The 24,664-nt window shown below is 41.4% G+C and overlaps 3 protein-coding genes and 1 pseudogene across 3 annotated transcripts; 3 read left to right on the forward strand and 1 right to left on the reverse strand.

Annotated features, from left to right (window-relative positions):
• LOC125062089 overlaps positions 1-24,664 on the forward strand; it is a 302,676-nt pseudogene that overhangs the window by 18,054 nt on the left and 259,958 nt on the right.
• Positions 10,263-11,903, forward strand: LOC125062085. Its single transcript, XM_047667685.1, has 2 exons — positions 10,263-11,451; positions 11,832-11,903. Exons 1-2 carry the CDS (start codon positions 10,438-10,440, stop codon positions 11,835-11,837), a joined length of 1,020 nt encoding a protein of 339 aa, XP_047523641.1. The 5' UTR covers positions 10,263-10,437; the 3' UTR covers positions 11,838-11,903.
• On the forward strand, positions 12,921-14,810 carry LOC125062078 (uncharacterized protein K02A2.6-like). Its single transcript, XM_047667677.1, has 2 exons — positions 12,921-14,643; positions 14,689-14,810. The coding sequence occupies exons 1-2, from the start codon at positions 13,098-13,100 to the stop codon at positions 14,697-14,699; spliced, it is 1,557 nt and encodes a 518-aa protein (XP_047523633.1). The 5' UTR covers positions 12,921-13,097; the 3' UTR covers positions 14,700-14,810.
• LOC125062083 lies at positions 17,831-19,094 on the reverse strand. The gene has a single exon (XM_047667683.1). The coding sequence runs from the start codon at positions 18,927-18,929 to the stop codon at positions 17,874-17,876; it is 1,056 nt and encodes a 351-aa protein (XP_047523639.1). The 5' UTR covers positions 18,930-19,094; the 3' UTR covers positions 17,831-17,873.

The following is a 24,664-nucleotide window of genomic DNA, read 5'->3' on the forward strand; positions in this document are numbered from 1 at the left end:
CTAAATCTTCCCTCAAGAAACTCAACAAATTGCGACCATGTTGGCAAATCATCTGACAAATTATTTATGTGATTTTCCCACTGTTTATGTGTTTCTAAGTCTATTTTCGAGACTGTCAAATAAATTACAATAGAATCCCAAGAAGCCGTAGATATGCCTATATTATCCAAAGCCTTTAAACAAGAAGTTGTTGTATCTAATAATTGTTTAATTGCTGATGATGATTCACTTATTGTTTTCTGTGAAAATAAAGTCTTTAGGATTGCATTACTATTATATCTTTTGTTGTTATATCTTTTTACTAATTGATTCCACGCTTCTTCATAGTTGAGATCTGTGGTCGAATAATTTCCTATTAAGTTTAAGGGTTCTCCTACTATACTACTTTTTAAATAATGCAATTTCTGCGCAGGCGATAACTTTTCATTAATAACAGAATTAATAACAGAACAGAACAAATCATAAAATGTCTGCCATTCACTATATTTTCCAGAAAATGAGGGTAGTTGTATCCGTGGTAATTTTATAACATCTACAGAATGAGCCTTTGCTTGATTTTCCCTACATGTTGAACTCTCAAACTGTTCTAACTTTTCTTTTAAATCTGTCATATACTCAGTATATATTTCTTGGAACGAATCACAAATGTCTTCTTCAAAATACGGAAACGACTTTACTTGCTATGGAACCACTATTTGTATTAAATGCTTATGATTATCCATAAATTCCTTCAGCAACTCATCTAAAGTATTTATACGTGTTTGGACATATGCTTTTGTTATTCTCACTCTTGGACTTTTCTTATAATTTGAATGCGCCTTTTGTAGCCTTGAATGTAAATCCTCTTGATTTTTTATTATGTTAAAAGCCATTATTTCAATTTAAAATTACGTAAAGTCTATTATTTCAAATCACTAATGTTTTAATTTACAACACTTTTTTTAATTAGTTCAAGATTTGTTGAAATTATTGAAGTCTTTTGCATTAACTCACGAGTCCAAAGTCCATCCCTGGTTTCGGCACCATGAACAAAAACCTATCACGGAATGACACACAACACAATTTCACTAATTATTTATTACTTAAAGAGAGGGACACTAAATTTATACTATAAATAACTTCAAAAACTTCATTATATTAAATAAACCTTAAATCCTATATAATACCAAGACGTTGTTACGCCATCGCGTTTTAACACACGCCTAACGCCATCTATTACTTAAACAAATAGTTAATTTAGACACCTACTTAATTTATATTGTATATATAGTCACTAACACCAAGTTATAATAATCTATTCCTATTTATATAAATGAGTCGCCAACAGCACCTGTTTACAGTCTCTAGGCAATTTAAAATTAAAAAAATGGGCTGGGCAACCTTTGGGTTTAACTATTGACACAGCTAAAAACCTAATCTTTTATTATATAATCCTTACTTGATGTGCTCTTTCGATCGTGAGAAAGTTCAACAGGTCAAGGAGCGATGTTCGACTGTCGATAAAAGTCAAGGTGAGAATTGTACATTACCGTGATTACGTGTAATTGCTATTACTAAATGTTTAACTTTTATAGAGTTGCGAAATTGTGAGTAAATAACTTCTAGTAGAATGCCGTACAAGTGCAAGAGCTATGTTGGTTCTCATCAAATTGTACTTACCGAAAATCACGTATTACAAAATGTTTCGATGACTCCAGAATCCCATCTTGATAATATAGCCTTAATAAGATCCAGAAAACATAGTTTTTGTAGTCGGCTAAAGTGTACACACTAAAACAACAGTTATTTGCATAGAATGCTAGCATGATTCATGTATTCCAATTGTATGGGATATAAAATTCTAGGCACGTCAATATGTTATCAAGCATAGTAAAATGAAAAAGTTTCATAAATTTTTTATACGATAACTCTGTTGTGGCGATAAGGTTGCTTTTTGACTGGTGAACTATTAAGTATAATTTTAGTGCAATGAAACGTCTGCTTCGCGTTGAATCTACTTTATTACTAAATTTAAATTACAAACATAATATGACTGAACATATCCGCCCACCAAAGGACCTTTAATGTCCTTTCAAAAGATTACATGCAAACCCTTAATATATACTTTAACAATTTGGCACTTAAGCTTCATTAATTGGGAGATAGCAAAGATTAGATACAGATCATTTTACAATATTATTTCCATTTTTAACACTATAAACTCTAGTTACACCATCTGATCCTGGATGTTTTTCAGTAATTCGTCCAAGGATCCATTTTCCAGGTGGTAAATTTTGTCGTTTTATCAGTACGATATCACCAATTTTAAATTCTTCTATTCTTTTAAACCATTTTGGCCGTTGTTGTAGATTGGTCAAGTATTCATTTTGCCAACGACACCAAAAATCGTTTAATAGCTTTTGTGTATATTGCCAACGGGCTAAATGCGAAATTTTGATATCGTTCAACTTTGGATGCGGTACAACTATTGGGGCTTCACCAATTAAAAAGTGTCCAGGTGTTAGTGGATCAAGAGTATCATCTGCTTGGCTTATATGGCAGAGTGGCCGTGAGTTAAGACAGGCTTCGATTTCACATAATACAGTGGACAACTCTTCGAAGGTAAGGTTGTTATTAAGAATTCGTTTTAAATGATACTTCATTGACTTAACTCCAGCCTCCCAGAGTCCTCCGAAGTTTGGTGAGTATGCAGGAATGAAGTGCCACTGAGTGCCATCATTTGCTAAGCTGTCTATGATTTCTTGGTCAAATTGCAATTTTGCTTCTTCCCATGCATTACATAACTCTTTGTTTGCTCCTACGAAGTTTTTTCCCTGATCACTCCAAAGATGTGCGCATTTGCCTCTTCTTGATGTAAATCGTCTGTATGCAGCTATGAATGAATTTGACGTCATGTCACCGACTAGTTCTTAGTGAATTGCTTTAGTAGACATACAGACAAAAATTGCAGTGTAGGCTTTGTTTGTTTTGATACCTCTTCCTTTGTTCATCAAAATTTGAAATGGACCAGCGAAATCTACACCTGCATTGATAAATGGTCGGGAAGGTGTAGTACGAACGGAAGGTAAATCACCCATTAATTGAGTTTTTACCTTTGCACTTTCCTTAGCGCAAATTAGACATCGATGGATATGCTTCTTTGTCATGTCTTTTGCACGCAATACCCAATATTTAGAGCGTAAATAACAAAGCATTAGCTGAATACCTCCATGTAATGTTGTTTTATGAGCGTCGGCGATAATAAGTGAGACAAGAGTGTTGTTATTTCCAATGATTATAGGATGTTTAGTATTTGTTTCTAAACTTGATTTTGCTAATCTTCCGCCCACCCTGAGCACTCCATTATTATCTAAAAATGGATTAAGCGTCTTCAATTTACTGTTCTTTTTAATATTGTTCTTTTTCCTTAACGAATCTATTTCAGTTTCGAATTCTTCATTTTGCACTATTTTGATACATGTTAGTAATGCTTCTTCTATATCTTCTGTTGCGATTGTTATATTTTTATTATCCTTTTTAAACTTGATAAACTTTTTACAAAAAGCTATGGTTCTTAATAGTTCATTTAAGGTAGTAAATCTTTCAAATTTTTCAGAAAATCTTTTTTCTTCTTTAATGTTTGTCAATATGAGAGTTTTAATTCTTTCCTTTTTCTTTTCTAGATCTGTTGTAAATATGTTCTCGTCTGTTAAGATGATTTCTCCTTTTTGTAACCAAGTAGGTCCTTTCCACCAAAGGTTGCAGTGTTTCAAATCGGAGATAAACATACCTCTAGATGCAATATCTGCTGGATTTTCTTGTGACTGGACATGATGCCATTGTTCTTTTTTATGATTTGCTAAAATTTCTACTACACGATTGGCCACAAATGGCTTCCATTTCGTGGGTTCGCCAGACAACCAAGCTATGACTATAGATGAATCTGTCCATGCGAAAACTCTTTCCATCGGTATTCTCATGGCCTGTGCTACTTGGTTCAATAGTCGGGATAAAAGCAAAGCTCCAGAAAGTTCTAATTTTGGCAACGAAATTGTTTTGAGGGGAGCCACTCTAGTTCTGGCTGCAATTAATGATGTTCTATATGAACCGTCCGTTTTCTTGACTAGGCAATACACCACGGCGGCGTAAGCTAAAATAGAAGCATCACAATAACCATGAATTTGAATTGTATCCATGTTGGAGCATGAAGTACTTAACCATCGATCGATAGAAATGTTATTCACATTCATAAGATCTCGGCGAATCTTCAACCATTCTTCTTTCAGAAAAATGTTAAGATCCTCATCCCAATCAACCTTCTCAAGCCATAGTTTTTGAATGAATATTTTAGCTTAAACAATACTAGGTGCGATCCAACCTAAAGGGTCGAACAACTTTTGTATATCTGAGAGGATATTCCGCTTCGTGATAATGTTTTCTTCATCGACTTCAGGTAAGTCTAAGTTGTATTCAAATCGATCATTCCCTTAATTCCATTGAACCCCTAGTGCTTTAATTATTCCATCTAGTTTTAAATCGAAATGAGCTTTAGTAGTTCTTTCGTCTGGTTTTAAACTTTGCATAAATTCAGTATTATTAGAGGACCATTTCTTCAACTCGAATCCTCCTCTACGTAACAATTCTTTTAAATCCTTGCTAATCTGAATTGCTTTTTGAACGTCATCACTTCCAGACATGCAATCATCAACATAGAAATCTTCATTTAATATTCTAGCTGCTTCAGGAAACTTATCCCCTTCATCAATCGCTAGTTGCTTCAAAGTTTTTACTGCAAGATACGGTGCTGAGGCTGTCCCGAACGTTACAGTAAGAAGGCGATAGTCACGTATCTCATCGGATGGATTTTCTCTCCATACTATACGCTGGTAATCAACATCATCTCTATGAATTTTTATCATTCTATACATCATTTGAATATCTGAGACGAAACAAATTGCATGAATACGCCATCTCATGATTAAATTTCTTAAATCTTCTTGCAAAACTGGACCTGACAGAAGCTCCTCGTTAAGTGAAAGATTGTTGGAGCCTTTACAGGAAGCATCGAAAACAACTCGTGTCTTCGTAGTTTCTTTGTCTTGACGGACAACAGCGTGGTGAGGTAAGTAAACTGATTTTTTATGTAATTATTTTTCAGGTACTTCTTCAATATGATTTAATGTTTTATATTCGTTTATTACTTTCAGATATTCGTCTTTTAGTTCTGGATTTCTACTAAATCTTCTTTCAAGCTGCATTAATCTCTTAATTGCTGTTTATTTTGTATTTCCTTCAGATGACAATGGTGCTTCAGTTTTAAAGGGTAATGGCTAACTATATATCTTCCTTCGTTATTCCTAGCATGAGATTCTTTATAAAATTCTTCACATCTCAATTCTTCTTTAGTTAAATTACGTTTTGTGTCTGTATCTATCTCCCAAATAGTTTTAATTAAATCATTAAAACTTGCATCAGTTGTGATATTCATTGCCATTATGGCTTTATGCTTTGGTTTCATGTTGACGTTTATTCCACCCATCACAATCCATCCCAGGCTGGTTTTCTGTGCGCATATTGTGCCTGATGGACCCTTGATTAATCCTTGTTTAAGAATTGCTGTATACTCTTGCACCCCTAATAGCAAATCCAATGCTCCGGAATCCATAAAATTTGGATCTGCTAGATTCAATTTCTCAAAATGACGCAGTTCCTGTTGCAAATATTCTGATGAAGGTATGTTAAACTTCAATGGCTGTGACATCACGTAGGCGTGTATTGGTAGCTCAAAGTTAGGTTCCCAGCGTGACAATAAATCAAAATTGACTTCTTGTTTGATGTTTACCTTCATATTATCCATACCCGTGACGACTAAATTTACAGGTTTGCGTTGCAATTTTAGTGCTTGAGTTGCCTTTTGAGTGATAAAGCATGACTGCGACCCCGAATCTATTAGCGCCCTAAGTACAGTTGTGTGCCCATAGTTTCCCTTTATAACCACAATTGCGGTTGCCAATAGATTGATATGTTCTGTAACATTATGTAAAGCTGTCATTGTAGCAAGAGTCTTCTCCTCTTCCTGAGGTAATGTCATCGGTTGCTTGAGTTCTAAAGATGCCGATGCATTTGCTTTAGTTGACTGATGAAGAAGAGAATGATGACGAGCCTTGCATATTCGACATGAAAGAGGTAAATTACATCTAAATGCCGAATGCCCTGGAGCCAAGCAGTTGAAGCAGAGTTTGTTGTGTTGTGCATAGTGACTTCTTTCTGCAGGTGACATTTTTGAGAATGTTTTACAACGACATAAGCTATGATTTTCCTTACACATAATACATGTCTTCTCTATAGACATGTGGAAAACACGTTCTCTTAACGGCTTGAGAGTTGGTTTAAAAGGTGGATTTAACAATTCTAACGTTCTAAATTTTCCTTCTAAAAACTTCTGTAATTCAAACCAGGTAGATAATTCTTCTTGACTCATATCATACGAAAATTGTTCCCATTCTTTGTGAGTATCTGGATCCAACCTTTGAACTACTCGTTTAAATAATGAATTAATTATCATACGTTTATTCCCATATCTAAGTTTTAAAGTCTCCCAAGCAGATAAGTAATTCGACTCTGTGATTTGGATGTGTTTTAATAAGGATGCTGCTTCACCTGTGATGCTGCATTTCAAATAATGTAGTCGTTGAACATTAGACAGTGACGTGTTATCATGTACCAGTGCAACAAAAATATCTTTGTAAGAAGGCCATTCTTCATAATTACCCGAAAAAGTAGGTAATTCAATGCGCGGGAGTCGAACCTGTGATTGTACGTTGTGTTCGACTGCAGTGGAGCCGTTCCCCTGATTATAGGATTGTTGTCCTCTTTGAATTTCAAGACCTTCTAACATATCCTTGATGTCAGACACCATACATAAATATAAATCCTCGATGAAATAATAATCCTCATAAAAAAATATGGTAAAATTGACTTTTGTTAACGCGGCGTAATTTTTATTAAATCTAAATGTGCACTTTTATAAGTCTTCCAGTAACTTTCTATACACTCCATCCGTGTTTTTAGATAACCTTTCGTAAGTCTAGCCTTTGCACATTTTTTAATATTTATTTGAGTCTTTTTTAATAGTTCATTATTATTTTCAAGTACACTTAATAATTGTTCCACATTTGCCATTATTTGATCACTTTAAAGTCACTTGCACGTTCTATTTCAATATTATTCAAAAGTTATAAGTCTAAAAATTGCACAAAATAGTTGCTAAACGAGTTCCTTATCGCAATGGAATGCGTAGTCTATTGTTCCTTCGATGCAGCTCAGTAGACACAAGATCCGGCGAGATTGCGACCATATGTTGTGGCGATAAGGTTGCTTTTTGACTGGTGAACTATTAAGTATAATTTTAGTGCAATGAAACGTCTGCTTCGCGTTGAATCTACTTTATTACTAAATTTAAATTACAAACATAATATGACTGAACAAACTCTCCACTTTGAAACGGGTATTTGTGTTTCCCATATGGTATATTGATTTATTTCGATAGAAGTTAGGCAAATAATAAAAACGTTCAATGTTTTATAACTTCTGTATTGATGTCGGAATCAATTAAAATATGAACTACAGGAATAAATAATATTTTTCCGTTTTAAAAATTGCTAAATAACAATCATACATATATTTATACTGGTATTTGTACTGTCATAACAAATTTTTGTGTCATATCAACAGATATTATTTTACCAATTCTTACGGTACCGCACAGCCCTGCGATTCTGTAACTCACTTTTCGAACCGCCGATGCGGTGCGATGAGTTCGAAAAGTGAGTTACAGAATCGCAAGGCAGGCCTTATAAGTGTCCATGGGCGGTATTATCTAACATCATGTTAACCTCCAGCCCCTTTGCCCCCTGTTCTATAAACACAATACTTCTTTCCTTTTAGTTAGCGTAAATGCATCGCCAGCGAAACTGCAGGAATAAGATAGAAAAGAATTATTGCGTCTGGCCCATTATTCACTATTAGGAGCCCGACTTCGGTTTTCACACCTGCAATAAAATTTTATTAACACTTCCGACACTGTTGGTCTGTTCTCTACGGTCAGCGAGTATTTCTCAATGAAATGAGGTCGAGAAAAGTAATTAGAGCTAAAAACAGTTTTGCTCGTATCTTAAGAATATTCTAATACAGTCAAAACACAGTTATATTGACCAAAATCAAAGGTCCCGGCTGAATTCTATTATATTACTTAATAACAACGTCACCGTCTCAAACTCAAACTCAAAATATATTTATTCATATAGGTAAATAAGTACACTATGAACGTCAAAAAAGAAGTCAAGTTAATTGTAAATTTACATTTACTACCAGTTCGCAAGACAAGGGCGTAGAGCGGGCAAGAAGAAAAGGCAAGATACTTTCCGCCACTATTTTTAATCGCTAAAATTTGTCATAGAAATTATTTGAACTGGAGCAAATCAATCCCAAGGATTAGAATCATTTAAGTATTCGTCAAATTAAAAAAAGCTTTATTGATTAATTTACGTTTAACGAGGGATTTGAATTTATTTGGTGATAATTCTCTAATTTCGCTTGGGAGTTACGACGATAGGGTGTTACGACTATCGATTTTTACGACCTTAATGAGTAATCCTTTCGATGTCGTTATAACAAATTTTGACTGTATATATGTCCAATTTCAAAAAGATTTGGCAACGATGAACTTATATTTAAGATATGATTTATTATCCGCAGGGGATCAGCCTTAATTTATTTCCTTTAGCTGAGAATCAAACCCACGTATTCGTTAGAGCAATGATTGACCTGTGAGTGCATTTACATGACTATGTACCTAAAACATGAGTTAAATGAGTGTCTAGGAATATCCAGTTCTCCTATCTTCTAAAAAATGTTCATAATAATACTTTTATAAACATAATCTGAATGGAGTGGCATATAATAACTTCAATTATATTTCGTCTCCCCACTCGTAAATGTCCTAATATTTTCATAGATTGCATTAAGTGCGCCCTCATGAAAATAAATCAAATTCCTCTAAATTATAAGGGACACTGCTATTTGGTGATGACATAATAGATAGGGTGCCATGCGAGCACAAAAAAGTACCTGACAATGTCGACAAAGAAAATAATTGAACAATTTGTTCGACCCTAATATGTAATGGTGTTGCCATCAAAAAGAATCGGAACTGAAATATTTTTATGTTTATTTATTTATACAAAAGCTTGTCAATGTTAGCAATACTAATAAATTGACACATTATGAGAAAAAAATACAAGTTTTAATGTGGCAACTAACCGGCAAACAACATTCTCAAAGGGGAAAAAACAGAAATTACAAAAAGGAACATTGATCTTGATATCTTATACATATTATTCTAACCGATATGACTATAAATATACACAAATATAATATACAACACTGAGATATTGTATATTATATTTGTGTGTATTCCCTTAAAATTCTAAATACGTTGGCTCCAAATTCTCGCGATTATATCGCTTTAATAGTACGTCAATTTCAGATTATAAGCATCTTCACAGCGCCATTGCTTGTTTTTCATCGCCTTATAAGGCCACAATCCTTACTCGTGAGCTGCCAAAAACGACGAATTATAGAAATATGTAACTACTTTGAGGCAATTGATTATAATTAACATTTTATATCTGAGAAAATTATAAATAAGAATAATTAGAAGAAGAGAATAATAAAATAAGAAGAAGCTTATTAATTATAAAAATTAATTAAATTTTCCTATCTCTTTGTTTCTTTTTAGCTTGAGTGTAATATAAATTCGTATCCTTTTAACCCTAGATCACTAACCTTATTTTACAACACTTTTTTTTTATTTTTTTTTATTTAAATATATTTATTCACAAAAAAGTTACACCTTAAATCAAACCATGCCCCGCAAAACTGCTTACGCAGTTTGACTGCAGGTGACTCGCCTTAAATAAACATAACTTCTAAATCACTAAATTACTAACACTGCTACTACAACTAATACTAATACACTTAAATTACTTATAGGTTACAGCATATTTAACAAATGGTTTTTTAATAAACCTCTAAATTTATCCAGTGAAGTCTCACGTCTTATGTCCTCGGGTAAACTATTGAGCAAATATGGAATCCGCTTCTTCAACGTTCTATCTCCATAATAATTTTGCACCATGGGTATTTCAAATTTACCTTTGGACATTGACCTTGTGTCAGTTATATGATGCACCAAACTAGTAAAACGATCCTGCTTGCTGTAGTGTATGAGTGAAGCGCGTGTGTGCGTGCGCACACATTGAGATACCTAAATGTACCATTGTAGTGTGCTGTGCGTCAGTCACCAATAAACCTTGATTCATATTACACGTCGTGTATTATTTATCTCAGTGGCGACGAGGATTGGTTTTCGTAAAAAGTTAATAGTTTCTAGACAAAATGCCGATCGGGAAATTGACGGAATTTAATGTAAGGACTGGAAATTGGACTTTGTATATCGAAAGAGCGGAGATGTTCTTCAAAGTGAATGAGGTGAAAACAGATTTGTGGCTACCCACTTTAATCGCGGCTATGGGAGATGAGTCTTATGAATTATTAAGTAATTTGACTAGTCCAGATTTATTAAGCTCAAAAACCTACACAGAAGTCGTAAGCGTGATTAAAAACCATTTACAACCGAAACCATCATTTATATCGCAAAGGTATCATTTTCGACAGAGGAGACAAAATGCGGGTGAGTCGATATCGCAATATATCTCGGAGTTGAAGAAAATGGCCAAATATTGCGAATTTAAAACTGCTTTAGAAGATAATCTAAGAGATCAGCTGATTTGTGGGTTGCGGAGTGAATTAATCAGACAAAGGTTATTCGCGGAAGAGAATCTGGTGTATGGAAAAGCAGTAACCATAGCCTGTGCAATGGAAGCGGCAGAAAAAGATGCATCGGCGGTGGAACAAAAGACGACGGGTGGCGTGACCGACCCGGGTGGCGGCAGCGAGACCGGCAGCGCGGCTAGTGCGCTGAACGCCGTGAACGCGCACTCCGCGCGGCGGAGCGGACCGGGCCACCGGGGGCGAGGGGGCGCACGCGCACCGGCAGCGTCGTCGGGGCCGGATCGGAAAGGACAGGGTGACTCAAGATACAATTGTTATGCGTGCGGAGCCGCGGGACACGGCAGCGATGAGTGTCGCTACCGACGCTTTATCTGCGGGAGATGTAAGCAGCGCGGGCATTTACGTCGTGTGTGCCCATTGAATAATGGGGGGCCACGAGGATCGCGAGGAGGAATACACAGCAACATGGTAGCCCATGTACGAACCATGGATGAAGCATCGTCGGAGGGGATGGATTTTCCTGAGTGGTCGGGAGATGATGAACCTCCATCAACCTCGGACGAGGAGGACTGGCAAGTGGAGGAGCTACATCAACTAAGTTTAAGTAGTTATAAGCCGGTAAGTGTTGTAGTGATAATTGATAATAAGTCGTTATCAATGGAAATTGATACAGGGTCCTTGGTGTCTTGTATAAGTAAGGAGAAATACGACAAATACTTTTGGAACAGACCTATAGAAAAAACTAATTTTGTTTTTAAATTTATTGATGGTTCTTTAATTAAACCGTTAGGTGTAATAAAACCATTAGTTAGTGTGGGGGACAAAAGTAAAAATATGGAGTTGTTTATAATCAATGGCGGTACGACTTCGATTTTGGGCCGTCAATGGTTATCAGAATTGGCAATTAAAGTACCTATGTATAAACAAAATATTATAACAGCCGGTTTAGAGCAGAAAATTTCAAGTAATGGGAATAACTTGTCACAATTACTTTCCAGGCATAGCGAGTTGTTTTCGGAGGGATTGGGCCGGTTCACGGGAGGGGTAGCCAGGCTGCGGGTGCGCGAGGGGGCGTTGCCGGTGTTCTGCCGCGCGCGGCCGGTGCCCTACGCGCTGCGCGAGCGGCTCGACGACGAGCTGGAGGGCATGCTGCGCGCCGGCGTCATCGAGCCGGTGGAGAGCGCGGACTGGGCGACTCCCCTCGTTCTTGTGCGTAAGGCTGACAATGAACTCCGTATCTGTGCCGATTGATTATAAAGTAACACTAAATCCGGTTCTGGTAGTTGATAGGTTCCCGTTGCCGCGCATCGATGATCTATTGGTGAGATTAAACGGTGCTAGGATTTTCTCAAAAATTGATTTATCGCAGGCTTACAACCAAATTGAACTCAACGACCCTGATAACTTAACAGTCATCAACACACACAAGGGTTTATATAAGTACAAAAGATTAGTATACGGGTTATCCTCCAGCCCCGGTATTTTTCAACGGATAATGACAAATCTTTTCAACGATATTCCCAACACAGGGGTATTTTTAGATGATGTGATCATCGGAACGTCTAATATACAAGAACATTTAGCAATTCTAGAAAGAGTGTTACAACGCTTATTAAATAATGGAATGAGGCTTAAGAAAAGTAAATGTTCATTTATGATGAGTGAGGTAAAATATTTAGGATACTTAATATCGGCAGATGGAATAAGAGTCGATCCCGAGAAAATTACGGGAATAATAAATATTCCGGATTCCCCGTCCCAATAACGTAACGGATCTGAGGGCATTCTTAGGCACAATTAATTTTTATGCCAAGTTCATTAATAATTTGAGCGCTACACTCGCCCCACTGTACAACCTGTTAAAAACAGGCGCGGAGTGGCACTGGGATAGAGAGTGCGAAAAAGCGTTCAAAAACATTAAGAATATTTTAATTAGCGCAGACGTACTGGCCCACTATGATCCGCATAAACCATTGTTCTTAACTTGTGACGCAAGCACTCGTGGTATAGGCGGCGTGCTCACGCAGTGGTGTGAGGGGGATAGCAGTAGTGGCGATTCAGGTAGACGAGAACGGCCCGTAGTGTATGTATCCCGCGCACTCAGCGCGGCGGAAAAACATTACTCACAAATAGAGCGAGAAGCTTTAGCTATTGTTTACTGTTTCGAAAAATTGCACCAGTATCTGTATGGGAGGTCCTTTACGCTACGCACCGACCATAAGCCTTTAGTGACAATTTTCGGTCCCAAACAAGGTATTCCATCGATGACCGCTAGCCGGTTGCAGCGGTGGGCGATTAAGCTGTCCGCATATACCTATACGATAGAATACATCCCATCAAAACAGAATGGAGCGGACGGGTTGTCACGTTGGCCCGCGGCGAGCGCAGTAGACAAACAAACAAGGCAGGTACCGGAGCAAACTTTTTTGCATTTCGCACAAAACGCTGTTTTATTAGATTATAATGAAATTAAAAAACAAACTGGTCGGGACCACTTGTTAGGCAGAATAATAAGGTATATACGTACGGAGTGGCCAACTGATTGTGAAATCAAGACATTACAACCTTATTATAATCGTAAGCAGGAATTATATGAGGAACTGGGGTGCATCTTATGGGGACATAGGGTGGTAATTCCGGAGTCTTGTAGGGAAAAGGTACTTACAGTGTTACATGAGGCTCATATGGGGATCGTAAAAACCAAAGCTTTTGCGAGAAGCTATGTGTGGTGGCCAGGGATGGACGAGGCCATAGAAGCTATGTGCCGGGGGTGCGGGGTATGCGCAGCGGAGGCGGATATGCCACCGCGACATGCGCCGTGTCCTTGGCCATGGCCGGATAAGCCTTGGTCACGTATACACATGGACTTTTTAGGACCGATAGCAGGGAAACTTTTCCTCGTCATAGTAGATGCCAGAAGTAAGTGGATTGAGGTTAGCCAAGTGCCAAGTACAGCAGCGGGTTATACGGTTAAAGTACTTAGTGACGTCTTCGCAAGATACGGTTTGCCTAAACAAATCGTCTCTGACAATGGGCCACCATATACAAGTCAGGAATTTGCACAATTTTTAAATAGTAACGGTATCGAGCACATTTTTTCAGCGCCATACCACCCGGCATCGAATGGGGCGGCAGAGAATGCAGTTCGTACTGTTAAAAGGGTAATTAAAAAAGCCATAAGAGAGAACAAAGACGTTACATTATCGTTAAATAGTTATTTACTATATTATAGGAACACGGAACATTGCACGACGGGCGAAACGCCAGCAGTGTTGATGGTAGGTCGTAGGCTGCGTACCAAGCTCGATGCACTTACACCGAGCCGGAATGACGCGGTTAAAAAGGCACAAAGTCGCCAAAGGGACCAGGGGCCGAAGGGGACACGTCAGCTAGGCAAGGGGGAAGAGGTTTGGTTACGTCAAGGCGGGGGAAGAGAAAGATGGGTGCCGGGAACAGTAGAGGAAAGGATAGGTATTACGGATTATAGAATAGTAGATGCTTTAGGCAGGGTAACACATAAACACATCGATCAACTAAAGAGACGGATACGGAGTTCATTGATCGGCCCTTCTATTCCGACACAGCCAAGTGGGCACGATGAAGCGCCAACCGCGGAGCCTGGAGAACCCAGTCCAAGCAATAGGTCAAGGGGCGATTCATCGAGAACCCCCGAGACGCCAGTGACGCCGATGACGCCCGCGACAGTTTCCGTTTCTCCTAACAGCGGTGGGCAGGATGAATTCTTTGAGAGTAGGGAGCACCAGAGCCCGGGTACCTTTCAGGCTTCAACACCTACCCCTGAACCGGTTCAACCTCGTTGTATTCGACAATGTCGATTAAACTATCCACCTAATTATAAGTTTTGATTTACTAGTAGTCATTTATAATTTACCTAAGTTTAGTAATAAGTATGGTGTTGGTTTATATAATTGTTAGACAATAAGATAGGCTTACCTGTAATAGATCTAAGTAAGTAATTAGTTAATGTAAGTTTATTTTTTTAGTAACAGTTGTGTCAAATAAGGGTGGAGATTATGTAGTGTATGAGTGAAGCGCGTGTGTGCGTGCGCACACATTGAGACAACCTAAATGTACCATTGTAGTGTGCTGTGCGTCAGTCACCAATAAACCTTGATTCATATTACACGTCGTGTATTATTACTATCTCACTTGCCATGGTTATTTACAAGTACAAGGAATCTATGTTTCAGGCTAGCCGGTAAAATTTTACATATTTTGAATAGTTTATAATAATCTCCTTTACATTGATTCCTTGTCTTTTTATTTACTAGTAATTTTAAAAATCTTATTTGTAATGATTCTACTTTATCAATATATGTTTTAAATGTTAACCCATAGGAGTCATGAGCGTAACCTATTATGGAATCCACAAGTGCAAAATATAAACATTTTAGTATGGGCAATGAGACTTTAGTACGTAAATGGTAAAACTTTTCTAATAAAATTCTTAGTTTTCTACACAAAAATTCTATATGGGAATCCCAAGAAAAATACGTATCTATTTTTACTCCTAGGTAATTTACACAATTAACTTTTTCGATAGGTTTACACGTACAGTTAATTTTGTTGTTATGAAAGCAATCAAAGCCGTGCGCAAAAAGAGGAGGTGGATTATCAATAGAACTTAAATACGGGGAGTGAATAATTATCATCTTTGTTTTGTCAGCGTTTAATATGATGCCGTTATCATGTGACCATTTAACTACCGCATCCACATCCTCTTGAACCCGGCGACACATCTCCGAGAGGTCGGTACTAGCGCTGAGAGTACAAAGGTCATCAGCAAACATGTGGGCCGAGCAGTGACGTAATACTTCACAGAGGCTATTTACATACATCAAGTAGCACACTGGCCCACACCCAGAACCTTGGGGGACGCCGCAGTTTACTTGTTTCTCCTCACTGAATGCGTCGCCGACTTTCACACGGTAAGAGCGCGCCGTGAGACAGTCGCTGAACCAAGGGTTCAACGGCTGCCCCAGGCCGCACTCCTCCATTCCATTTAAGAGGGTCTCAGTATTTAAGGTATCAAAAGCCTTCTTAAAATCATAAAAAATAGCTACAATATTTTTTTTATTTCCCAAATGTGCATTAATTTCGTCTGTAAAATTTGATAATAAGGTCTTGGTGCTTTTATTTTTCTGGAAGCCATGTTGACATTCCGTTAAGATATTATTTTTTTGTAAAAAAGTTCCAATTTGATTGACAACACATTTTTCCATAATTTTGTCAATACTTGATAGTATAGCTATTGGTCTATAATTCGATAAAACTTTACGATCGCCTCTCTTATAGACCGGACGAACGATTGCTTCCTTTAATTTTTGTGGAAATTTGTGATATTTTACAGATAGATTTATCAGATTAGATAATACAGGGCTAATCTTGTCAACAATTATTTTTAAGTCAGACATGCGTATAAGATCACTGCCCGGTGATTTATTTTTGTTCATTTTATCAATTATTAGTTTTATATCCTTGCCATCGACCGGTTGCCATCTCATACACACATTCGATAATTTAACATAAGTCTTCCTTTCCAGCCATTTTTCATCACAGGAGTGCTTTATTTGATCAATTTCCTTTGAGAATATATCAGCAAAATCATTACAGACTGCCTGCGTGCCACCTTGTTTAGTTATGTTATTTAAGATTAGATTATCCAAAGACTGCTTATTTTTACCCAATAATTCATTAATTTTATCCCAAACTTTTTTTATATTATTATTACAATTTGAAATTGTTTTTTTATCATGTTCTACGTTACATTTAAAAATTGCCTTTTGACATTTGTTCCTGTACGTAGTATATGTTAGTCTTTTTACCATATTCTTTGGATCACTACACCATATTTTGAATAATCTATCTTTCTCAATAACCATATTTTTTAAGCTATTGTTTAACCAATACTTTTCATTTCTAGAATCCCTGTTACCAGTCATATTTTTTACTTTATAACATTGGTTGTATATGTCTCTAAATAAAGTAGATAGCTCGTCATATAATTTAAATGGGCATTCAATATTTAAGAGATGATCGAAGTTGGTTTCTAATAATTTTTCTCTGACTAATCTATTGTCAAGCACACGGCGGTAGCGCTGGGCCGAGGTAATGGCAGGGGCAGCGCGTGATTCACACACCTCGCCCGAGTGAGCTACATTGGGGGTCTGTTTCCATTGTACAGATGCCGCGACCAAATAATGGTCAGATATTTTATGTTTTATGACTGCAGAATCGATTAATGCTGAGGACGATTTAATAAATATATGATCTAAACATGATTCGACTACATTACCCAATAAAATTTCCCTTCTCGTCACGTCTTTGATACATTTTGTAAAACCGTGTTCGGCTAATAAATCTTCATAACATTTTACATATTTATCGGTATTTTTTAACAAATTTATGTTTATATCCCCGCATATAATTACTTTGTCACTAGTAGATAACGATTGTAAAAGTTTTTCTAAGAATGTTAAAAATTATTGGATTTTATTCTGATTATTGTATCTTGGTGGACGATATATTGAAATAACTTGTAATTGCTCACTTTGCCAGTTGCAAACAATGGAAACAAACTCGGCCGTACGCTCGCCGTTCACAAGGCTAGGTTTCTGGCTAAGCCGCGCGCACAACCCCGCGCGAGAGTAAACCAGCACTCCTCCACCTCTTCGCCCACAACGAGTGTGTGCATTTACATCAAACCCAGGAATACTATAAAATGTTAACAATGAATAATTGATATTAGGTTCGGTTATTACTAATATATCTATATAACTAAGATGGTCGTTAAGCACTACTAAAAGTTCTGAAAAATGTTTTTTTATAGAACGAATATTTACGTGAATAATACAGAGTTCTTTTTTGTAGATACATTGACTTATCCAATTATCTATGCTATCAGTACATACATAATTAATAGATTCATCATCAGTTATTAAGTCTAAATGAAATGAATCATTGAATTTAATAAAAATAGTTAAACACCAGTTATAAGGTAGTTAATAAAAAAAAAATACTTAGTTTTTGTTAAGTAAGTCCACGATTTCACTTTCATTACGAATGCATATTGACTTTTCCCCTTCACTTTTTCTAACTAGTATTTTACCCCTAGATACCCATATGTACTTGTATATGCCATGAAGCTGCTTCCTCGTGTTCCACAGCAGAGTTCTAGTTACCTTAGTAAGTACTTCGTTGATATATAATTTGCTAGTGGCCGATCCACCTGTGATATCGCCACTCGTCACCTCCATTATTTTACGGCGCTGCGCCAACCAAGTGTCACGGGAGTCAGCTCCTGATACCTTGAATTTTACCACTATAGGTGCCGGTTTAACGCTAGTTTTCAGTGGGCGGGTGGTCATGGTTCGCCTGGCCCACTCAATATCTGAAGTATTTACATTGATTCTTTGCCCAACCTTAGAAATTAGCTCCATGACATTTTCGCCTGGCAGTTTTTCAATGCCCACTATTTCTATGCGATCATTTAGAGAAGCCTGCTCAAACTCATGTATCTTTTGTTCGAGCGCAACATTGCACTTCTCTAAGTACACACACTTATTGTTTATATTTAAAACTGTCTTCTCGAGTCTACTGATCTTTTCCCGTGATTGCTGTTGGTCTGCAATAATTGTATCATACTTATCAGACAACAAGCTCAGACTTCGCGTTATTTCGTCCAGGTGAGCCTTTACCTGCGGTAATGCACCTACTTTTTTGTGTATGTCCTTTAGTATTTTATCTTCAATTAGAGAGACCAACTCAGTCTTAAGTTTCGACAATAGCGATACTTCCATGCTCCTAAAATATTCATCTAAGTTATCCGCCGCCGACGGTAAGGGTGCGTGGGGCGGAGGACTGTAGGATATTGACTTAACAGGAGTATTATCGTCGTTTTTTGTAGGTAATTTACATGCTGGACACTTCCAGTTTGACTTAGCTTTAGCCGTAAGTCTACTAAAAGAGGTCTTTGTGTATCCAACACAGCCGTAGTGGAAGTTATTTTTACAATCAAAACAACAAATTTTATCAGTGACACTGACCAGCTGTTGACAGCCAAAGCACGAACTCATTATGTGGGTTTGCACTTGTGACGGACCAGTACAATAAGCGAAGATGCAACGATGCTTGATCACAAAGCGTTTAGCCACTGTTCACTTCACTTAATCACTGATTACGTAGTAGTTTGTTTACGCAACAAATAGGAAAACGCGCGCGGCCTCCGAGCACGTCAGCGAGCGAGTTAGTTAATAAAACTTATTACTAACCTTCGTCGTTTCGGCTACGCCGTACAAAAGGGAGGCTTCTAAGGGTTAATGGAATAAAATATTTATATATGTTTTATTTATTTAATACAATAATCATTTGTTCACATGTTTATAAGTTTTTTATTTACTAAAATCACAATTTAATTACATTTAAAGTATTTTAATTGAGACTAGAGTTATTACTCATTTGAAAATTTATGGTTTCATTCATGCTTAAATCTTATAAACTTATAAAAAACAAAGGCTTAAAAAATATTAAAATATTAAAATTAAGTAATAAAATCAACATAAGAAAGAAACATTTTAGAAAAAAACTATTAATTAAAACATTTGTGACAAATGTCAAGTTTGTGTTCGCCACACAGGGTTCCAGCAGTCCCGTTTGAAGTGTCAGAATTCGTAATCTTTTTTGCATGTGTAGCTCTTACTTCATTGGAATCTGTCTTTCTCTGGGTGGCTTTTACGTTTGTATTTAACGCATAATACTATCAGTTACAAAAAATAAGAAGCAAGAAGGCGGGTCAAGTTCGTTTTTAAAATTACGCGTGGGCCCAGGTCTAATATGAACAAAATTTCTTGAGGCTGTTCGGCTTCGTGAACTCGGTTTAACTGATAACGGGTCTTCAATTGATGAAGGTGTACTTCAGTTAAAGGTGATTGTTCTGTAACAGAAAAAATCTCTTCCTCACCATCTGTTTTATAAGCCGGATCAGCCTCAAGGTGGTCTTCTTTCTCACTCTCAGAGCAGTTTTCTTCGTCACTTTAATCATCTAATAACAGCTGACGGATCGTATCTAAAATAAAAATATATTCAGTGCGAAGTTTACAAAACAGCGTATTAATTATACCACCAAAAAAGATTGAAAAATAACTGCAAGAATAACGTTAATACTAACCATCGTCGATTCGACGACTCATGGTGGCTAGAACGGCGTCCACAGGGTCCTTATAAAAAAAACACACTCGTAGCTCGCCCGAGTTATGGGTCGACTGAGATTAGCCGAAATTTGGAATGCGTAAGACGACGCACTCGAAATTTAAACCACTTTTTTTGAGTCCGCGTCGTCGTTTTGACGAAGGTTAGTGATCTAGGGTTAATTGACCTGTTTCATTAATTATTTAATAGAACGGTAATTTTATAAGCATGTTTTATTTTACTTCTAAAGTGATGAGTTTGAGAAATTAAAGATATAAATCTCCGAGCGATCATTAACGGGTCAAGTGGCGTCCTTAACGATAAAAAAACTCGAGTATCGGGTATGCTTCGGTTTAAAGATCGTTAATCATTTTATAATTACGATCACGGAAATATGTATAAATGATTTAATTATATCCTTATGATTTAATTTATAAGTTATGAGAAATAAAATTATTATATATGTCGGCGCAATGGCATTACTGTCAGCTGTTGTCATTATATGCCACAGAGCTAATAAATTACCACCGTCAAAGTCGTTAAAACTGTTAATTCTGGTGTTATATTTGATTTTCCAAAATTAATAGATCCCAGATATTTGATAGTAAATACTCCATAGACATCATTATTATTTAAAGTAATGTATTATGTCGAAGCAATGGCGTCACTGTCAGCTGCTATTGTCGTTCACAACTGCTTTCCTCCGCGCAATCACCCTTGAGTGGCGCTGGGAACCCCGTTACGCCCATGGGCTTGCGGGGGGTTGCGGGGTACGCGTCCCGCTCAACGGCGGGACGGTCGTTAGGGTGGGCCTGACACAGCCCTGAACTTCGTTTGCGCTGCGGAGCGTCTTCGCTCACGCAGCGCCTCTCGTGTCATGTCCGTGGGGCTGGTGGCGCCCCCCCGTGGCGGTAACGGGCGCGCGCGGGCGCGGTCGTACCACACCGGGTGAGACCCTCGGTTACCCGAGGGAAGCCCAGCGAGGCAGACCAGCGGACGAATCCTCTGCGCGCTCCGAGACGCCGACGGGAGGGGTCCAGCCCATTAGTCTTGGATATTGTCATAATATTATGTGGATTCGTCAGATTCAGCCTCCGCGCGGACCAGCTCGCGCGGGTAGGCTCGCCTGTGGTCTGGAGGTCGAGTATGATGCGGGGCGAGGCGCCGGAGGTGCTCGAAGCCGGAGGCGTCCGCACGCTCGAACATGCGCCTCGCCAGCTCGCCGATAAAGTCATCCAGACCTTGTTGCCTTAGGTCCCTCGAGATGGTCGCGTTTCTCACGTAACGCGGCGCGTCGACGATACGTCGAAGGGTGGTGCTCTGCACGGCGCGCAACCGACGCCGATGCGTCTCGGCCGCGAGAGCATACCACGCGGGCGCCGCGTACGTGAGATGTGGTCTTATATAGATCTTGTATAGGGCCAGTTTTTGTCGCAATGGGAGGCTCGACTGGAGCACCGGGCGCAGTCTGGCGGCGGCCGCCTTCGCGCGGCCTGCGGCTGCGGCGACGTGCGGGCGCATCGTGAGGCCTCGGTCGAGCGTGATGCCCAAGTAGGTGACTTGGGGGCGCCACTGAACCTCGGCCCCTTGCAGGATAAGCGGCGGCGGGAGCTTTCTCCCCTGCCCGAAGATGATGGCTTGTGTTTTGGCGGCGTTCGCCGTGAGGCGCCGCTCCGCCAGCCAGACTGGGAGGGCGTCCAGCGACCTCTGGAGCTTGGCTGCTGCGTGGCGCGCATTGAGTGAGGAGGCGGTGTAGGCGGGGTCGTCCGCATACAGCGCCACCGCACACCCCGCAGCAACTGGAACGTCGTTGGTATAGAATGAGTAAAGGTCCGGTGAGAGGCAGCTTCCTTGAGGGACCCCCGCGGCGATCGGCCGGCAGCTCGACTTGACCCCCTCGACGGAGACGTAGAAACGCCGGTCGGAGAGGAAGGAGCTGACGATCGCCACCACTCGCCGCGGGAAGTCAGAGCTGAGGAGCCTGTGCACCAGCCCCGCGTGCCAGACTCGGTCGAAAGCTTTCTCCATGTCGAGGAATACCGCCGCCGCCACCTCCTTCTTGTTCAAGGCGAAGACGACGTCGTGCAGTACCCTCGACAGCTGTAGCGTAGTTGAATGCTCGCTCCGGAATCCAAACTGTTCGGGCCTGGGAGTGAAGTGCCGCCTGATGGTCGGCAGCAGCATGGCCTCGAACAGCTTGGATTGCGTAGCTAGTAGAGAGATGGGGCGATAGCTCGCCGGGTCCGTAATATTTTTGCCCTTTTTGGGCAGCATGATGACTTTGGCCTCTTTCCATGGCTCGGGGAAGTGCCCGGTCCGGAGGATCGCATTAAATAGACGCATGAGCGTCACCACCGCACGATGGGGCAGGTGACGCAGAGCTGCGTTTGTGATACCGTCCGGGCCGGGAGCCTTCTTGGGCTTGAGCCGCGCTGCTTGTCGCTTGACGGCGCTCGGCGAGACGAACAACACCTCTTCGTCTGCCGGCGGAGGGGCGCCTAGCTGCTCGACGACGGCGTTCTCGACCTCTAACGCGCGTGCCGGGTCCGCCGCGGGGTTAGGGGAGAACTGCCGCTGAAGGTGGTCTGCGAACAGCTCGGCGCGCGCCTCGGCGTCGTAGCGCAGCGTTCCGTCCGGGTGTCTCAGCGGGCGGATCGGGTCGGCTGCGCCATTGAGGCGCCTGCACAGTCGGTGCAGCCGTACCCAATCTGTTGTGGCCTCGTCGAGACAGCGCTCCCACGACTCGTTGCTGTGGTCCTCGAGCGCAGCCTTTACCCGCTCGGCGAGGGTGCGCAGTTCTGCGCGTATGCGCGGACAGCGGGTCTGCTGCCAGCGTCTCCGCAGTGCGCGTTTGCGGCGAATAAGTGCCAGCAAACGAGGCGGCAGCTGCGGGTATGTCGCCGGCAGAGGGCGCTCGGTGGTGGCCGCTTGCAGTGCACTCTGAAAAATCGAGGTGACTATGGTAGAAAAATTTTCGATTGATGTAGGGGTTTCGGGAGGTCGCGGTTGTGGTGCTTCCTCGAGGGCTCGCTCAAAGACCCTCCAGTCGATACATTTGAGGCGAGGCGGTGTCAGAGGTGCTAGACTCGGCTCGGTGTCCAACAGGGTGACAACCACGGGGAGGTGATCGGACAGCAGCTCGTCGACGATCACGTCCTGGGTCATCTGGCACGTCAACCCCTGGTGGACAACGATGTCCAGCGTATCGGCTCGGTGATAGACATTGTCGGGATAACGAGTCGGCACGTCCGGGCCGGACACTGAAAAATCCAGCGTCTCGGCGTCGTGCAGCAGGTGTCTGCCCCGATGGTTAGATGTCCGCGAATTCCACGCCGGGTGCTTCGCGTTCCAGTCGCCGGCGATGACGCATGGATGGGCGGCGGCGAGGAGCGCGCGAACATCGGCGGAAGCGTAGCGTTGGTTCGGTGGAGCGTAGACCGCGAAGAAGCCTGTGGGGCGACCGGCGAGCTGTAGCTCCACGCCCAGGGCCGAGCACTCGGTGACAGCCACGTCGGGCAGCAACCGGTGTGGTATGCGGCGCCTGACCATGACTGCTAGGCCACGGTAGGCGCGGCCGATGGCGTCGACGTGGTGTTGGCGATAGGTCTCAAACCCCGGGATGCGCAACCTGGCTGCTTCCGTGAGGTGCGTCTCACTGATCAGGGCGACGTCAATGTCCTGCGAGTTCAAGAGATGTTTTAAGTAGGTGGCCTTATTCGCGAGGCCGCGCGCGTTCCAATGTAGGAGCCGAAGGCCCCCCATTATCGGCGGCTGCGACCTCGGGTAGGGCCCTTGAGGGCCGATGCCGCTCTCCTAAAAAGCGGGGCTGGGTCGTCTCCGGCTTGCACGGCCTGGAGTATGTTAGCGATGGCCGCCAGTGCCTCCTCCATTTGGGGACGGCGCGCGCGGGACCTGGTGCGCGCGCGCGCGGAGGTGGTGCTGGTGCTGGTGCTGGTGCTGGCGCTGGGGCTGCGGCTGCGGCAGCGGCGCGGTTGGCGACGCCCGCAGAAACCGCATGAAGTGCGGCAGCGCGGCTCGCCTCCTGCGCGGCAAGCGAAGGCGCGGCGGGGCCCCGCTTGCGGCCGCCTCGTCTCGTGCGGCGTCGCACCGTGACGAAGCCCTCATCGTCGACCGTAGGAGCGGCGGCAGACGTCAGAGGGGCGGCCGAAGGCGGCGCGCCCATGGGCGGATGTTGGTTTCGGCTTTGCTCGTTGAGGCGTTGGCGCGAGGGGCGAGGCGGCGCCGTTCGGGCGAACGTGCCCGCGCGCCGGTTCCGCTCCTCCTCCTTGCGCACCGGGCAAGTTGAGTGGCAAGCGGGGTGAGACCCCCCGCAGTTGGCGCAGGTCGCCGGCACTTCCCTCGGTCTGGTGCAGTCAGCCGCGCGATGCTCCCCCGCGCAGCGAACGCACGCCATTCGCCTATGGCAATTGACCGAGGAGTGCCTGAACGACTGGCAGCGATGACATTGCGCGGGACCCTGTTTCCCGCGCCAGGCTTCAATGGTGACCCCCGTCATATACAACAGCTCGGTAATATTGTATATGGCAGGGGTGATGTCTGGAGTGCGCCGCATCACTGCAAGGAAAATGCAGCCGGGTCGGCCCTTCCGGGCCCGAATCGGGCG

The sequence above is a fragment of the Pieris napi genome, chromosome W, assembly GCF_905475465.1.
Source record: "Pieris napi chromosome W, ilPieNapi1.2, whole genome shotgun sequence".
Taxonomy (NCBI): Eukaryota; Metazoa; Arthropoda; class Insecta; order Lepidoptera; family Pieridae; genus Pieris; species Pieris napi.

Coding starts and splice junctions, on each gene's coding strand:
- LOC125062078 (XM_047667677.1), top strand. CDS start 13,098: ATGACCGCTAGCCGGTTGCAGCGGTGGGCGATTAAGCTGTCCGCATAT.
- LOC125062083 (XM_047667683.1), bottom strand. CDS start 18,929: ATGAGTTCGTGCTTTGGCTGTCAACAGCTGGTCAGTGTCACTGATAAA.
- LOC125062085 (XM_047667685.1), top strand. CDS start 10,438: ATGCCGATCGGGAAATTGACGGAATTTAATGTAAGGACTGGAAATTGG.